The sequence below is a fragment of the Anastrepha ludens genome, chromosome 4 (assembly GCF_028408465.1).
Source record: "Anastrepha ludens isolate Willacy chromosome 4, idAnaLude1.1, whole genome shotgun sequence".
NCBI lineage: Eukaryota > Metazoa > Arthropoda > Insecta > Diptera > Tephritidae > Anastrepha > Anastrepha ludens.
Genome location: NC_071500.1, coordinates 109,414,919 through 109,433,959, shown reverse-complemented (window position 1 = coordinate 109,433,959; position 19,041 = coordinate 109,414,919). Strand labels below are relative to the sequence as shown.

The following is a 19,041-nucleotide window of genomic DNA, read 5'->3' as shown; positions in this document are numbered from 1 at the left end:
ACTTTTGGCCAGCTTTTTGGGAATCGGCCGCACTGTGTGTCGTGAGAATGTCGTCTTCGCTTCATTTAGTGCAACATGTTGAATATGTGATCTCACAGACGGCGAAATACCTAGGCGATTTGTGGATATTCATCCCGCTATTTAAATAAAAGTAATAAAAATTGATTACGTAAATTATCATATACATTTATATGTATATATATAATTGGCTCTTACACTTGTTTCTGGGTGTTTGTCGCGCTACTCCTATTTGTACTATGCGCTTGGATGTTATTCCACAAATAGAGGAACCTACAGTTTTAAGCCGAAGGGCAGGTGATTTTTATGAAGAGCTTCTTCACGGCAGAAACACACTCGGAGGTTTTCCATTGCCTGCCGAAGTGCGACCGCTATTATAAAACACGTTCTCTCATTTAGTGTCTTGGTCGGAAATTCGAAGCTGTGCACTTCCGGATGATAGTCACGCAACAACCCATAGTTAATTTAAATAATTCCACCAATCCTATTAATTAATATTAACTTTACCTATGTTTAGAAGTATTACAGAAAATACTAATATAACTATAATTTCCAATATAACATTTCCATACAAAACATTCTGTGGCGAAACGCATACGAACAACTCAACATACTAAACATATGTCAGGCATGTGAAGGCACCCCGCACGACACTAACCACCTTTTCACATGCCCCATTAAACCCACTCATCGAACACCCCTCTCCCTCTGGGCCCAACCCGTCGAAACAGCTAGTTTCCTGGGCCCACCGTTAGATAAACTAGACGAAGACGACCGGTGATTACGAAACACTAACAGGGCAAAGGTACTGCTACAACGACAACAACAACAATTTTTAAGTTTTTGCACAAAGTGGCATTTATGTATTAACGGGGAATATTGTTAAAACCTGTATCACTATTATAGGTGGAAACAAAGCATATCAATATAAACAACCCTTTTTTGATTTGCATTTAGCGCATCAGCTTGTTCTTTCTGCTTCTCCTTTATTTTGATTACGCGTCACGGCTGCTATACTATTCTCATCTTGTAGCAATACCAATCGCACGAATGCCAAATTAAGTAAAAATGATTGCCCTAAAAATTCACGTTGATAACGTCCTGCGCGTGAAAACATTTCTCGATGTGTCAGTGGAAACTGTACATTTCCTCGAAGTGATAATCTTTGCTCAGCCGTATTTGTGGTTTGCTGTCCACTTTCAACTTCACCCTCAAACAAATCATCTACATTATAATGTATGCGCATAAGATTCAAAATGGTTTCCTCCGTTGAAACGCGTTCGGTACCTACTAGTTGACTGAATAACCGCGCTGCCAAGAAGCGCCGTATATAGAAAACATTTGGCCGTTGGACTACCGACTTCTTGTCTACTTCATCAATACTCTCATGCCCATCTTTAGTCGCTTCCGCACGTCTTCCCCGTGCAAATAATGCATACGCTAATACAGCAATTACTTGGCACTTTTGTATGTTAATATTTTGCTGATCTACGCTACCCGGATTGCTGCTCATTTGCGCCATTTGGGGATTTTCAAAAATATAACAATCTGCATCCGGAATAAGATGATTGATATACCATAATCGTTGTATTAAATCACCCAAATGCAGTTTCTTCTCTGTGATTTCGTGGTGCTCCCAATGCGTTAAACAGCAAGGTACATTTGAACTATCTAATGTGGGCAGTACCAAACGCGTCCAAGTTACACTGGATACACCGATACGCAATGAAACACTGGAACGTATTTCCGAGCGATGTTCAGCATCAATTACTGGAGTGATGAAGCTTGCGGTACGTTGTCGTGCTGAACGTGTGGCTAGGATGGGAACAAGAGTACATAGATGAATGAAGTTATTTATTTGAATAATGGTGCCTACTAACCTCCACCCACCTGAATATTTTCCTCAAGCATACTTTTGTAGAATTTTTCGGCCAACTTTAAACTAAAACCTTCTATCAATAGAATATCTTCTACATTTTTCATTGGTCCGTTACGTTTTTTCCATGCTGTCAATTTGGCAGCGCGCGTTTTAGCTATATCGTAACTAAAATAAATGGTTAGGCGTCTATCAATTTTCTACTAAATTTTACACAATTTTTTACTTTAAAATCTCTTTCGTGTCATCGTTATTCACAATGTCCAAAATGGCTTGCTGTTGCTCTAATGTGTAACTTGGAAAATGAATTTTGCGGGCTGCTTGATTCACCACCTTGTAAGCTTGCGCTAATTCACCTTCTGTCTCCACGACGGGGCTTGTTGAAATTGCAGCCAAAAAAGATTGTGGTTTACCAAACTTTCGTAATGATTGATTAACATAATGCGACAAACGTAATTTGAACATTTTCTGTGATAAATTACAAAATTAACTAAACTAATTATAAAAGCGGTAACAAATGTGTACGTAAAATCAGCTGATCATGATGTAAACAACAAAGTTGCTTTGGAAGATACAGGTCCGTTTCATTACCATTAAATTAATGCTCTGCTTGTGCTTAGCTTTAAAAATGCATTTAGTGATTTAGAACATTGCTGTTTCAGAGTGAAAATATTTCTTATATGTACTAAGTCCTACCATAAGTACTTTTACAACTACTTATAACTATAAGTATACCACAAGTATATTTTATTTATTTAAATATTAAAAAAAAACCTTTTAGATTTTCATTCGAAATGTTCACCATTTGCTTTGACTCCAGCCTTTAAACGATTAGGCCATTCAGCTAATGCAGCATGACGGGTTCCATGGATATTGACGTCACTGCTCGAACCAAAGATTGTTTGAAATTCTCCAAATTGACTGACCACAAACTGTATACAAATGGATTTAGATCTCAGCTTCCAGACGGTCAATCTTCTGCAGCTCTGAACCCAGGAATACTGTTATTTAGAAACTGCTGGATGGCTTTTGCATTATATGCGGTACTGCTTCGACACTTCTAAGAAATCCTCCTGGTATTATTTTGCCTCGCTCTTAACCCCTTTTTCCCCAGAAATGAAAAGATGTAACGTCTTTACAATACACTCCCACCAAACCATAACGGAGGCTGGATGGTGGCCACGCTGAACCCTTGGGGCAACACTTTTTGCGTTTTTAGAAGTTTTAGCATAGATTTTGTCGTTTTGCTTGTTAAAAACTTCTTCAACAGGGAAAACTTTCTCATCTGTGAAAATAATATTTTCACGGCCATTGAACACGTCCCACCGGGGAAGCTGCTTGCATCTGTTGAATTTAATTTTCTTCAGGCGCGTTGTCAAAAGATGACCAATTGAGCAACGAAAGGCTTTCCTGTGGAGATCATCTCAAATTAGTATTGACATGGAACTGGTCGATACAATAATTTTATTAGACATTATTTTCTGCTTTCTAAGGGGATTTCTGCGAATTCTTTCTCGCACGACTTTTATGGCTGCAATGGTTCGAACCACGCCAGGACAACCACTTCTGTTTCTATCGTTTAGGAAAAACGATTGATCGTACGGTAACCAAACATTCGCGATATATAAATTTTTTTACCAACTCGTAAATCTGACCTGCACTTTAACCAAAGCTATGTAATGCAATCACTGCAATACGTTTTCCCTTAGCTCCCCACTCCATTGTTAACAAACGAAATTTGCTACGAAACTTAGTATAATTTATGAGCAAGTAATTACTTTGTCATGAGGTTATTGTAGATGAAGAAAGTGAGATAATTAAGGGATATTGTCAATAAATTTTTAAGTTGTAGAATAAATTTTTAAGTTATGTTAGGTTAATGTTAATAATGAATATAATCGAAACGAGAATGAAAGAAAAATGCCACTGGTAAACAGGGCTTCACAATTACGATAATTCAATACAATAAATAAATACCAGTCGTACAAGGCTGTGAACACAGCCAAACAGCTGTTTGACTTGTTGTTTATGTGCACATATTCGCATGAAAAATGCTAAAAATCACAACAACAAACAGCGAAAGTTAAATTCAGTTGATTGAATAAATCGAACGTGAATATAATGTCAGGTAATATTGTGGCGGTTTAAATCTAATTGGAAACAGCAAGTAAAAGTGATAACATTATGGTCAAAACAGAAAGTAGCAGCAACTAAAAAATGTGCAAATTTAAATGATACATATAGGTAAAGCGGCTTGAGAATTATACATATTTTAAATACACTGGAATAATGCTAATTATAGAAAGGAGCGTACATATACATATACCAATAAGCAGACTAAAAAAAGAAGATATTTTAGATCCTAGCGTGAGTAAATCCTTCAGTCACTTTTGTGTGACTTGGGAAAAGGTCAGTGTAGATCAGACAAAAATAATATATATACATATGCATGCAGATATTCCTCACAATGAGAGATAACTCATGAAGTGCGCGTAATTTCTGTTCAAAAGGGAGCCAGAATGAATTCTTACATATAGAGTGTCGAGAGATTTGAAATATTAATTTGGAAAATATCTTTCACATCCAGACTGCCTGTACGAACAGTTCAGTTGCTTATGAAAGCGTAAATATTTTATTACATTATATATAAAAGTGTGTGTCTTACTCCAGTAATTGGAAAACTCCAGTGAATGCTGTTTTTTGTGGCAATGCTGCATTGCAAAATCAGTTAAAAAAAATCATAACAACCAACAAAACCAGCCCGTGGTCCGACTTGAATTGCTGTGTATATGCATACACACGGTGTACATATGTACATACGCGTATTTTACAAACATATAAATATATTTCCTTGCTGCTGCTGCACACTGAAAAGAAAGTGAATTTAAGTGTTTCTGCTCACGAATTGTGACGAAAGAAAGACTGGCGTGAAGAGCAAAATAAAAGACATCAAATATAAAAACATCAACTTCAGGGCCGTCTCGCGCGGTACCAAATGTATGGGCCCCCGCAAGCGCAGTGTGAAAATCAATTTATAGAATTATACTACTTTGTGTTTGAGCGGGTGTGTGCGTTCGCTAATAGAGGTTGCGAATGCCGTTATATATGTGTATATATATTTGATCGAAATTTTCGCAAAAATGTGTGAAATGTTCAAATTGACACCCTTTCGTTTTATAAATAAAACCAATTGGATGCCAGCAATTCGCATAAAGCAGGCGTGGTATTTGTGAAACACACATAAAAAATTTGTTTTCTTTTTTATGCACGTACTTTTTTGCTCAACGAAATACAGTCTTCGAAAGCATATCCGAAATGAATCTCTTGCTTTAACGTAAACATTCAAACATATGTACATATGTAAGTTCGTTCAAAAACAAATAAATTCGAAATGAATGCGACCTTGAACCTTAACGCGAATACATCAAGTGACCGGCTGCAATGGTCACTTCATCAAAGCAACAACAATAACAAAACCACATACTACTTTCCCCACACGACGGCATCGTCGAGACTTGGTAGCGCAGCTGAAAGCGATGAAGAGGAGCAAAAAGAAGCCGGACATAGACAAGCCAATGACTCCTACACAACTAACAGCACTCCAACTCGAACACCTGCGCTCTTTTTCGATGAGGAAAATCTGCTGATGGAGAGCACTTCTCGAATAGGAGCCAATTCCAACACATTTCCGCCAAAAGCGTTGCATAAAAGTAATAGTTATTGTGGTGTCACGCGTTCAAAGTCGACCGTACTTAAACGGGATAGCATGAATGGCCGTATTGCTACCAGTCTTACGGACGACGATATAGGCACTAACAATTACAGGGTGACACTTTACGCAGCTGCAGCACCCAATAATGATTTTACATCCAATATACCTAACAACTACGACGACGATGCGATCGTCGATCTTCCTGATGAAAACGATCTGCTAATGCCATTCGGAACTGATGCTGGTGACGGTGTCGGTGTCGGTGGTAGCAGTACCAACAGTGCACCCAGCGCCCGACGAAGTGTTTGTAGTACGAGTAAGGCGCGTAACCCGTTTTTAAACCGCATAAGTCACAACCGGAAATGCTTTGTGGGACTTCTGTTGTTGCTAATAGCATTTTCGGCGTTTCTGATATTCGCATATCTAACACGCGATTATACAAAACAACTTCTATTGTGGATCGAAATGCAAAACCCCTGGATTATAGTCGCCATATTGATAGCGTTGTTTGTTTTGGTTAGCTTTCCGATAGTGGTGGGTTATTTTGTGCTTATGCTAACTTCCGGTTACTTGTTTGGAGCGTTAAAGGGTGCCTTAATTGTGATAGTAGGTGCAAACATCGGTGTCGCCGTTTCTAATTTGGTTATTCGCAATTTACGTCATCGCATACCGATTCATAAGTGAGTATTTACATACATACATACATATATTTAACCAAATATTCATTATGAGCAATTTTTGTTAACTTAAGTAATTAAGCCATAATAGAATTTTACAAAAATGGTGATCTTCACCAGAAAAATTTAAAAAAAATGATATCTACTTTTTTAGGGTTGAGTTCGAACTCCTTGTCCATTTGACTTTGCGGGGTAAAATTGAAGGTCAGTTCAAGGTCAAACGTTGAATATAGATCGCACTTGTTACGTTAAAACGTAACAACTCAAAATCTGAATATTTTCAGTAGAGACGAAAACTCTTTCCGTAAATATTAATAATATATTACAAGGAAAAAAAATTTAATTGCACGAAAATATCATTAAAAACAATATAACAGTTGTTTTATTCTTATTTGTGTAGTAGTTGCGCTAAAATAACAAATTTTTGAGTTGTTACTCTTTTCCTAAAATTTTTTTATACACTTAGTGGTGTTATTTTGAGTTGTCTCTTAACTTAAACTGTAACTTAAACAAACTTAAACAAACCGTTTGGTTGTAAACAGGCACAATTCAAAATGTTACACTTTATGTGACACAAATTTGTTCAAACACTTGGAGACAACTAAAAATGTAACTCTTTAGTTGAAACAAAAGAAGTAATTCTGAAAACAAAGAGAGAGTCATAACGGGTTTTTTAACGAAAGACTAGACAAACCACTGAACGATTTTTACAGTGGGTAGAGATGACCACTGTACATTGTTTTCTTGCAAAAAACTAAAATTTGGAAATTTTGAGTTGTTACGCTTTAACGTAACAAGTGCGATATATAATTGGCGCGTACACCCTTTTTGGGTGTTTGGCCGAACTCCTCCTCGTATTTGTGGTGTGCGCCTTGATGTTGTTACACAAATGGAGGGACCTACAGTTTCAAGCCCACTCCGAACGGCAGATATTTTTTGTGAGGAGCTTTTTCATGGCAGAAATACACTCGGAGGTTTGCCATTGCCTGCCGAGAGGCGACCGCTATTAGAAAAATGTTTTTCTTAATTTTGGTGCTTTCACCGAGATTCGAACCGACGTTCTCTCTGTGAATTCCGAATGGTAGTCGCGCACTAACCCATTCGGCTACGGCGGCCGCCTACGTTGAATATTCACCAGAAAAAAAAATCGAAAACAATCTACTTCTGCTCAAATATGAACGAGACGTTATCAATAAAACGGTTCGCGGATGACATATGGCAAAAATAAATTTTTTGTTTTTTGGTAGGACTGTTATAAGCTTACATGGCAAATTTCAGCGTCATATGTCACATAGTTTGTTTTCTGTGCTACTGTAAACAAGTCAAGCTCGAGTGTGTTCTTCGAATTTAACGATGGAAATTCAAGTTGAACAAAGAATTTGTTTGAAATTTTGTTATTCCAACAAAATTTCGGCTTCAGACGCCTTAAAAATGTTGCAGACAACCTATGGGGACTCTGCTCTATCGCGTGCACGTGTTTTCCAGTGGTACAAATCGTTCAAAGAGGGCCGTACATCGGTTGAAAACTTGCCTCATGAACGTCGTCCAGCAACACCAGTAAACGACGTAAACATCGGAAAAGTAAAGGAAATTGTGCTTGAAAATCGCACAAATCGCAAAATCGGTTAACGCTGAATATTATTTAGACGTTTTAAAGCGTTTGCGCGAGAACATTCGTCTTAAAAGGAAGGAATTGTGGGACAACAAGTCATGGTTCTTGCATCACTATAATGCACCAGCTCACACATCACGTCTTGTTCGCGATTATTTGAACAAAAATAATGTTAATATCGTTCCGCAAGCACCGTATTCGCCTGATATGGCTCCATGTGACTTTTTCCTGTTTCCCAAGCTCAAGTTGCCGCTCCGTGGAAAACATTTTGAGACAATTGAAGTCATAAAAGAGAATTCGAAGAACACACTCGAGCTTGACTTGTTTACAATAGCACAGAAAACAAACTATGTGACATATCACGCTGAAATTTGCCATGTAAGCTTATAACAGTCCTACCATCCAACAAAAAATTTATTTTTGCCATATGTCATCCGCGGACCGTTTTATTGATAACGTCTCGTTCATAATTGAGCAGAAGGTATACACATTTTTAGGGCTTAGTTTAAAGTCGTTGTTCATTCGGGGTCAAATTGAAGGTCAGTTCAAGTTTAAAAAATAACCTACTCAATAAATTTAAATAGGAAAAATGGCGCAATTTATTCTTAAGGCCGAATGGTTTATAGCTACTAGCTAAGGGCACCGAAAAGTAGTAAATATATTACCACTTTATATAAATAAAACCGTTTTTACATGTGCCTATGTAGTATATTACATAGATACATTTAAATAAATACATAAATTATATTTATCAAAGATAACCCAGTTTTAACAGCGTGGAAAAATCAAAGATGACCTGACTGCCTGTTCATATTACATAGTTGTGTTTGTTAACAAAATTAGCCATCAAACCAAGTCATGACCTTAAGCGAAAATTGTCTCGAAAAGAGCAGAAAACGCAAAAAAGTTAACGGACGGAAAATTTACCATCACGTGAAAAAGCCGGTAGAAGAATTAGAAGCTGAGATTCTTTAAAAATGTTTGTGTTTTCCATAAAACTTACCCTAAATATACTATAAATAATTATTTTTTGTCATTAAATTTCCCATTTTATCGTTTCTAACTGTAAACTACTTATAGTTACCTAAGTCGCTTCTTTGGCTTTTACTCGTTTTCCGATTAAACTAAATAATCAGTAGCAATTTTGTTTGAAAAGTATCAAATAATCACTTTGGGGAATATTTGTATTAGTCTACTCGCTGTAAAATCATGTTTCAGCCTTTCCCTTGCATAGCCTATCTATCCCCTTCCTTACACACATATCAACTTTCAATTGCCCAAACATCACATGAGGTACGAGGTACTTCGCTTACTTCGTAATGCATCTATTTACATAAGTTGAAAAACATACTAAATTACGTGGTGCTCAATGTGCGTGGCAGTAGTTCCCCCTCACACTCAACTTCAATCAATGAGCACACAATTCTTGTTTACCACAATCATTTGTCTATCAAGCGATGTTATTACTATGTCTGTCCGTCAATTACAATCAACAAGAAATTAAATGAAATAAAGTACGAACTGGCCAACACATAAAATACTTTGTTGATGGGTAATTCCATACTATTGAAAATCACCGCCCCTCTTGCGAAAGTGAGTGAAGGATATAATAAATTATTCTATTTAGACTATTCTAATTTATTTCGCTACTCACAGCAGGTCAAGTGCTTGAATTAACTAGTAAACTAGTTTCAACCTGAGTGATTCTGTGCTACTCTAAACAAGCACTGGCTTGAATCAGTCTCAAGTGCATATGCACCTGTACGTATATATATTTGTAGTTGTATATGAACTAAGCAGGACTTAAAACATAAATGTGTCCTATAGAATGTCAACTCTATCGTAGAACTCGTATGAATGGCAACTTATTGTGAAAATTTTCCGTTAACATCTAAAAAATCTGAAGAGCCGAATGTTATACCACAAAAATCTTATCAGTAGCTAATTCCCTTTATTCCATTCGCATATCTTAGGAGCATTTATGAATTTATTGGATTATTGTTTCCCATGAAAAAAATTATCACACGGTGGCATTATATTGATAACTTATAACCTGTAAAGTAGTAGTTCCAAATAAAAACGGAGGCGTACAATAAAATAAAAGGCGAATAACAGTTTTATATACCTTAGTTTTTTTATGATCTGACAATGTGTAAACTTCATTCAAGTTAAACATTTTTATCACAGTGACCTTCATCTTCCGTTATGTGTGAAAAATAGGTTTCATAAATCGGTTGCTAGTCAAAACTGTCATTACAAAACACACAGCTGACAAAGCGTAATGCGTTATGAAGCGTAATGCCACCTTTGAATTGCCGTTCAGCATGGCTAACTGAAGAAACCAATTCAGATCTTTTACTTAAGCTAATACTCATGTGACGACCGCCGTAGTCGAATTGCAAGCTAAAATTATATTTATATAAAGCAAGGAATTTTTTTTGTCGCTAAGTGCGACCTGTTTGTAGTGTTTCTGCTTCCATTAGTCTAGGGCTGCTTTTGTGATACCTCCATATGGTTTTTGCAGTGTGGGACCGATACATTTCCACTTTCGCCGTCGGATAGTCTTGAACACTGCTGGTCTTAGGTTAGACGCACCATCGTTTTTTTAAACAAATCAATTATTTATTATCATGCTTGTTCTAATTGTCCAAAATGCTTTTCTTATCAAAGTGCGAATCTTGTTCGAAAAAAAAATGCTGACAGCTGGTTGATTTGCGGAAAAATAACTGTGCAATCGGAGATTATAGAAATTTCTATGGCAATCACACGTGTTTTCGGTTGGTCATTGAATTAGACGCAGCTTAAATTTCTTCGTATTGCGTGGGCAAGTGTAAACTTTCGTATTGAAAAAATATCAAAAATAAACAAATAAAGTGTTTTCGAGCTACATTTGAAGAAAAAAATGGGAAAAGCTGCTGTTATGAGCTTATTGCAACGTCAAAAAGTAGACTTTCTTCACTCGCAAGGACTGTCCAATCGGAACATTGCCAAACAAATAAATCGCAGCTCCAGAACTGTTGACAGATATTTGAAGGATCCAGAGGCATATGGAAATAACTTCAAAGGGGGAAAAAAGGCACTATCAAAACAAGCAGTACGCCAAATTGTTAGAATTGCTTCGAATTCGACTAAATCTGCTGCTAAGATCAAGGAGTTGGCCGGTGTAAAAGCTAGCCTATCAACTGTTCAGCGTACGATCAGAAATGCAGAACACCTGAAGCGTCTAAAAATCAAGAAAAAACCGCCTTTGAATTCAATACTCAAAGAAAACCGGCTTCAATTCGCGAAAGAATACATGACGTGGACTGTCCAATCTGACACTCGACTAAATGATTGGCGTTCAGTTGTATTTACTGATGAAAAAGGTTTTAATTTATATGACCCTGATGGATTTCAATATTATTATCACGATTTGCGGAAAGATGAGCTATATTTAAGTCGCCACCATAGCCGAGAAGGGGGAATAAGGATGTGGGGTGCTATCACCTTTTATGGAACAATTGACTTGATTTTTATCGATCAAAATATGAACGGCGATCGCTTTAAAACATTGTTGGAGCCCGTATTTCCAAAATTAAAAGATCTTTTGGACCAATTCCTTGGATTTTTTTTAACAAGACAATGCTCCTATTCATAACTCTCGAGTAGTCAAATCTTTTATTTCGAGTCAAAACGTTAATATCATGACCTGGCCACCATATTCTCCAGATCTTAACGTAATTGAAAATGTTTGGGGCTGGCTAACACGGAAGGTATACGAAGGAAGAAAGCAATACGCAGATAAGGAAACATTAACTGCAGATATTAAACGCGCTTGGAGCGAGATTTCCTCGAACTACATAGATTCCTTGTATCATTCTATGAAGGACCGGATTTATGAAGTTATTACTAACAAAGGAGGCAGTACTCATTACTGAAATTATATATTTTTTTATTTCAAATAAATCAAATAGTAATTTAAGTTAAAATCCAAATACTTTTCTTATAAAAATTAAAAAGCCAAAGTGCGTCTATTCTAATGACCAAGATAAATTCACCTTATTTTGAGTAGCTTTAAGAAAATGTTTGAAAAACACAATTTTGTTAAATTTGTATAATCATTTGAATATTATATTTAAAGTATCATTAAATAAGAAATGTTTTTGCATATCAACTTCTTTTCTATCGTCTTTTAATAAATAAATATGAAGCAAAGTTGTATGCAACTAAACGTGCGTCTAACCTAAGACCAGCAGTGTATCTGGCCAGAAAACGCGCACAATTACCATACAAAACAATAGACTTTAGCCGCCATTTTTGTTGATAACGCTAACGAGAACTCATCATTTTTGTCTAATGGAAATGTGAAACCTATAGGAATTTTGCAAACTTTATTATTATCGCACACGAATTTGACATCAAACATTTTTAACCTGTTAGGCCCGTTTAAGTCTAGCATTAATTTAGTGCTATTTGATCTATTTGACATCATAGTCGATAATTTTTAAAGGAATATCCTACGAATCCTATCAAGTTTGTCGTCACTAATCTTATCACAATTTTTTGTTTTGAGAGATTCGATAGCCGACTGAATATCAGTAAAAACTTATATTTGTAGATATGTTAACTCGATATTATCAAGAAAAATCGATTGAACGGTTATCCATAAATACAGGCCCTCCCATCAGAAACAATGTGATATGAATAACCGTTTGTACTCACTCCTTATTAATTTTTATCTTGGCGATAGAAAGCACGAATGAAACACAATCATTGGACTGCTAGGGAGTCGCTTAAAGTTAAGATATTACTTATATAAATATCTGCAGTAACTTGATAATTTATGTATGCTGTTCCTTCTGTTATAAATCTTGGAAATCTAAATTAAGGAGCATGCAGCATTCATAATCGCATTCTATATGCAAAGAATATATAAAATCTGCAGATTTTGGTTATTTTGCTACAGTTGTTTTTTTCTCCCGTTCATACTATGTTCATATGCTTAAAAAAAATTATCTGTCTGCGAGTTGGTCGCGTAGTGCCACGTGTTCATTTTTTATCTTAATTAAATTATTCCAATAGCTCCACAATAGGCCCATATTGCAATAATTTTCGGGCTTCATCCGAAATATTTTGGCCTCAACCACCAAGTTTGCTATTCAACGGAGTCACAAATATCTTTCTTTATGGTTTTAAAAGTTCATTCTGTTATTCAAGCCTATAAATTATATATATACCATAATTCATGGTTCTTAGTAATTTATTATCATTCTAAATATTAGATCACCTTATTCCTCCACACACAATCAACAAAACGTTATCGTTATTTAGTTAGAGCTTCGGCACCTTTGTTGTATTATACCTACATAGAACAACGGTTATCTATTTAACCATTTTCTAAATCGCTATGACATGTCTATGAGCATTTAACACTTCACTTTAATAGATTTATGTGAAAATCTACAAAGGCACGCGATCAATCATTCGCGAGCTTAACACTTGAAAAGACTTTGAAAAAAAAAACTTTGAAAAAAATACGTACCGAAAAGGATAGGTAAAGTGTGTTTTTTTTTGTTTTAATATAAGAGAACTTAAATCATATTTCACTGTCATTATGAAAAGTGGCGCAAAATTAGTCATCCAATTTGGTTTCTGAATAAAAAAAAACTAGGAAACGCTAAGGAGTGGAATTTAATAACAATGAAATTCGTATCACGAGCCGCAAAAAATGTTGCACACCCTAGTACTTGTGCTGCTTAATCGTTGTGCGTGTATCAACCCTCTGTACCTTCTTTTTTTATTGCAATCAATTAATAATCGGTGTGTGGGGCGTTCGCTTTGTGGGAAGACACTTGAACTGAGGTCTATGACTTCCAAGCAGCAGCAAATATGTAGTATTGATTGACATATTGGGAAAATGAGCTGGATTTAATAATCAATTAGTAATCTGGCACTATCGCTATATATAAGTGCTTAAACTTGTGCACATACATGCATAATAATATATGTATATGTATAAGCAGTAATTAAGTAATAAGTATGAAATTATCTACTTTTTGTGGCACAAATATTAAAATAAAATATTACTTTTATAAAGCACTATAAAATATTTTATATTATTGTAAGTAAAACAAAAATAAATAAAAATTCTATAAAAATAAAAAAATAGGCAAATCAAAATATTTCCTAATACACGTTTCCACGACAGTCGGTTCTACGTTACCGAAACGACCCGGATTTATATCCAAGGACTGTCACTCCAGCAGCTAATAACGGGTGGGCCATATAGCGTTTGCTTTTTGAACCACCTATTTCTTTGAGAATGGTAACACAAATGACATGTCAAATGTGTTCATAATTTACTTAAAGGTTTGACATTTACGAAATGAGACGCTATACGCTTGAACAAAATTGGGAAATATTGAAAACCTATTTCCAAAGTGGTGAGTCTTCTTCTTCTTCCGCGGTTACAGTAAATGGCGAGCGTTACCGTGACATGCTCAACGAGTTTTTGTTTCCAAAAATAGAAGAGGATGGCACGGACGACATTTGGTTTCAACAGGACGGTCACACTGCCAAAGTTACACTCGAACTTTTGGCTACCGTTTTTGAATTCCGATATCAATTGGACGCCTCGAAGCTATGATTAAAGCCCGTTGGAATATCTTTTGTGGGGAGCCGTCAAGGACAAATGCTTTGCGGATCATCCAGAGACGATTGATGCTTTAAAGCACGAAATCGAAGTTGCTATTCATGAAATTGGAGCCCAAACAATCGAAAGTGTGCTTAAAAATTGGGTTGATCGAATGGCCTACTATAAAACCAGTCGTGACAGTCATTTGAACGATATTATTTTTTATTCATAAATGACAATGTTCAATCTTCAAAATAAAAAAAAAAAAGTTTGAAAAAATATTGAGTAATTTTTTTTTATAGCCGATTCAAAAAGCAAATTTTACATGGCCCACCCTATACACAATATTGCCAGTTTTTCCATCCCACATGTAAAATAATTTTTGTCCATGTTTGTGACTCGTACAAATTATTACTTACTCAATGATGCAATGCATTCCCACAAGAATTGAATGAATGGATTGGATGAAGAAATGGATTGGAGACTAATTTATACAAAAATTTTTTTTTGTAATAGTAACACGTATGCGAATGCTTTCAATATTTTTGTTTTGGGTTTAAATAAGGGCAAACGAAACCGTACGGCTCTCTTTTTATACCCAAAAAATGTGAGAGGAATTGACAACCTCATGATTGTTCATTAGAAAAAAAATTGTTAAAAATAAAATTTGATTAGATCGTTGATAGGGCGAAAATGATGAAGCACAACAAATCACGAAAAGTGAAGCACTTAGTTTGTCAAATGATGGACGAACTTCGGGATGAAATAGCCACAATAATAATAATAAAAAATGTATTTAATATATGAAATGTTCAGAAAATAAAAATAAATAATATAATTATTCGATTTGTTATGGCTAGTTAATTACTTAAATTGTCAAAGTTCTTTCAAGGTATATACAGGTTGATTGAAAAATAAGAAAGCTCGAATTAAAGAACACGAAATTTTAGATGCAACTATTTTTTCTATTCAATATAATCTCTCTCAGCTTCAAAAGACATACTCCAATGATTCTCCAATATTTTTATATCATATTTGTAATGATTTTCCGGAAGCTCTGAAAAATTCTTTTCGATAGCTTTTTATTGAATTATTAACGACTGCGGCAGTAACTTTCCGAATAGCTTTTATGTATATTATTCTGTATGTAAAATTTGGAGTACTCATTTAACTTAGTTATAAGCAATTTCACGCTTACTCAAACTTGGATCTTCATAAAGAGTTTCATACGCCTACGTAATGATTTATGATGTGGCTGCACTTTTCGGACGTCCACTACGCGGTTCATCTTCAATACTTGTACTATACCTATAACTACGTTTAAGCGCTAAAACCCATCGATAGGCAGTGGTAATGAAGGAGCAAAATGTATCATTGCAACGAATATCTTCGCATTGCAAAAATGTACACTGACACGTCAACTTTAAATGCAATGTAAACAAGAAATGCATTCACAGATCGAAATACAATCTTGTGTGTGTTCAAATGAAAGATGAGATATTGAAATGGCATAAAGAAACAGTGATCCGAAAAAAATATAGGTACTCTAAAGGGTTTTATATTTGCTATGCATTATTTCTAGAGTCACTTAAACTTTAAAGCTGTAGCCAACAAAAAGATCGCTTTCAAGTTATAAGATAAAATATACCACTCGATGTTATAAAAATCTCCGGCAAAAAAACCGGAAGCTGTATTAGTGCCAAGGGTGACCGAACAAAGTACTAGTTATTGTATTAGTTTTAATTAATAGTTACTGTATAGTTTTTTTTTTGCCCTCGATAAAGGAGCTGATTTTGTTTTTTGAAGTCTTGGGTAATAAAACAAATTTCTCAAAATACATTTTACTACTTATTGAGCGAAATAAAATAGCCTTTTATTTGCAATTTTAAAGTTTAAATTGTTTTAAAAAATACACCCAATTCTCTTTTTAAACGAATTGGATTTAACACGAGTTAAAATGAAAAAACAATTTTTTTTACAAGAACTGTTTTGTTTTAACACGATTTTCACTATTTTATGAATTTTTCTTGAATCTCATAGAGCAAATAGAGTGAGATTTTTCGACGCATGTACGAAGCATTTAAATAAGTCTCAGGAAAAGTCTCTGAGACTCGATAGATTTTGCCCCCGCCGTTTAATAATTTATTTCTTATAATGTATTTAATAAATTAAAATTTGTAGGCACGAAATAAATTCTTAAGGCCCTCGCCTCCTTTGCAATGGTATTTTTTGGGCGTGTAAAACGGAAACGAAAAAAGATTTTTTTATTTTGTTTGCATATTTTATTTTTTGATCCATTGTTAAAAATAAAATTTTTTTTTGCCACACCTGGTTCGTTCAAAAATGTGTCAGCCTTCAAAAAATGGTCTTCACATGGACAATGGACACAGCCGATTTTGGTGAAATAAAATTTAAATGAGGTAGAATTGATGTCGTTATCATGTGAACTACGATGATTCGGGGAAAAAATTGTTTAGTATTTTTTTCGGACCTTTAATGTCAAAATAAAGGGTCAAAAAACGATTTTTCATCTTTGAACGCCCGCCATTTTGTCAAATTTAATTTTTTTAAAGATCGTAGTTCACACGATAACGACATTCATACTGAACAACAACCTTTTTGTCTTTTTGATTTCAGACACCTGTGAGTCGCGGAACCTGTGTCGCCAGCGACATACCTTTTTTTGGAAGGAACTATGTTTTAACAATGGATCAAAAAATAAAATACTTTTTATTTTTTTTTATTTTACTACTATTGCAATCTAGTTAACAAAACTAATAAGCAATTCATTTTACATATATTTAATTAAATTAAAACATCTCAAGTAAAGACAAAATTTTATGAAAAGAGATCATGCGGTTTCGTCCTTTTTCGTCTTCTCGTGAGGTCATCAGTTACAAGTAGTTTGGCTGCTTCATCATTGATGTGCTGCTGAAGTCTCTCTTTATGTTTATTTGCGAATTATTTTATGATATCCGTAATGGTGTCTATATTAAGATCCTTATGTAGATTGCAATTACGAATGTACCACGGCGCTCTAACGATGTCGCGTAATACTTTATTTTGGAATCGTTGAATGATGTTTATGTTGATTTTACTGGTGCAGCCCCAGAGCTGTATGCCATATGACCACACTGGTTTCAGTATTTGGTTGTATAAAAGTATTTTGTTATAAATAGAGAGTTTAGAATGTCGGCCTAACAGCAAATACATTTTCTTGTATTTAAGAATTAACTCCTCGTGTTTTTTCTGGACATGTGCTTTCCATCTCAGCTTAGCATCTAAGGTCATTCCTAGATATTTTGCCGTATTTGCATGCGGTATTGCCGTATTATTGATAAATATTGGTTTATAATTTATATTTCTATTAGTGAAGTCAACATGCACAGACTTGGTTTCGTTTAACTTGACACGCCATTTTTTGGTCCAATTTTGAATTGCATTTACTGATGCTTGTAACTTCTGAATTGCTTCTAAGTGTTTTTCATCAGTTGCTAATACTGCAGTATCATCGGCAAATGTTGCAGTTGTTGTATTGCTGCATGTGGGTATATCGTTAATATACAAGAGATACAAAACTGGCCCGAGTACACTGCCTTGCGGGACACCTGCATTAATATCTTTCAGTTCTGAATAGACATCTGATTGCTTTATTCTAAAGTATCTGCTCGTTAAGTAGGATTTTAAAATGTTTGAGTACTGGATTAGTAGAACTGCTTGAAGTTTATGGATTAGTCCCTCATGCCATACTTTATCAAAAGCTTGCGATACATCCAGGAATACCGCAGAACAGATTTGTTTTTCTTCCAGTGATTTTTCAATTACATGAGTAATGCGGTGTACTTGATCAATCGTTGAGTGCTCATTTCGAAAACCAAATTGATGGTTTGGTACAAAGCATTTTGCATCTAACAATGGTTTTAATCTTTTTAGCAAGATTTTTTCAAAAAGCTTAGATAAAATTGGTAACAACGATATTGGTCGGTATGATGTCACATCATGTGGTGGCTTTCTTGGTTTTGGAAGGATAATAACTTTCGCTATTTTCCATTGTTGCGGTACATATTCTAAACGAAATGCAGCATTAATCAAATGTGTCAATTTGACAATAGCATTATTGGGCAATTCTTTTAATATTTTCCCTGTTATAAGGTCATAACCGGGTGCTTTTTTGCTATCTATTTTATTTTTAATAGTGTCCTTTACCTCTTTAAAGGAAGTCAAGGGGATTTTATCGATTTTTAGTCGAGGTATATTTTCTAACTCATCTCATTCGTTAGGATGAAAAATATTTTGAAGATATTCGGCAAATCTCTCAGCTTTTCGTTCGTTACATCTGGCCCAGCTGCCATCACAATTTTTTATTGGTGGAGAATGCATAATAAGCCTTTTCAAGGTTTTAGTTGCCTTCCAAAGTGAATAGTCCGTACGTTTATCGCTCGTTAAATTTTCTAGAGCATCTCTAATGGAGTCATTTTTAAGTTGTTTTATTTCTTCTTTTAGTTGTGTAGAGAGTTTATTGAGTTTGGCTTT

At 35.1% G+C, this 19,041-nt stretch overlaps 2 protein-coding genes across 3 annotated transcripts in view; one reads left to right on the top strand and one right to left on the bottom strand.

The window, feature by feature from the left end:
- Nucleotides 1-850: 850 nt before the first annotated feature.
- LOC128860587 (uncharacterized) lies at nt 851-2,451 on the bottom strand. Its single transcript, XM_054098202.1, has 3 exons — nt 2,121-2,451; nt 1,899-2,062; nt 851-1,833 (listed from the first exon to the last, which is right to left on the bottom strand). Exons 1-3 carry the CDS (start codon nt 2,357-2,359, stop codon nt 980-982), a joined length of 1,257 nt encoding a protein of 418 aa, XP_053954177.1. The 5' UTR covers nt 2,360-2,451; the 3' UTR covers nt 851-979.
- Nucleotides 2,452-3,970: 1,519 nt separating this feature from the next.
- Nucleotides 3,971-19,041, top strand: part of LOC128860586 (transmembrane protein 64) — a 33,178-nt gene continuing 18,107 nt past the window's right edge. The window contains exons 1-2 of one of the 2 annotated variants that reach the window (XM_054098200.1): nt 3,976-4,138; nt 5,190-6,286. In XM_054098200.1, the coding sequence (XP_053954175.1) occupies nt 5,286-6,286 (1,001 nt within the window). In that variant the 5' untranslated portion in view covers nt 3,976-4,138; nt 5,190-5,285. Of the gene's footprint in view, nt 6,287-19,041 lie in introns of both variants that reach the window. The other variant, XM_054098201.1, reaches the window with a different exon arrangement.

Coding starts and splice junctions, on each gene's coding strand:
- LOC128860587 (XM_054098202.1), bottom strand. CDS start 2,359: ATGTTCAAATTACGTTTGTCGCATTATGTTAATCAATCATTACGAAAG. Junction 2,063..2,120: donor GACACGAAAGAGATTTTAAA/GTAAAAAATTGT, acceptor CATTTATTTTAG/TTACGATATAGCTAAAACGC. Junction 1,834..1,898: donor AAATATTCAGGTGGGTGGAG/GTTAGTAGGCAC, acceptor TTCCCATCCTAG/CCACACGTTCAGCACGACAA.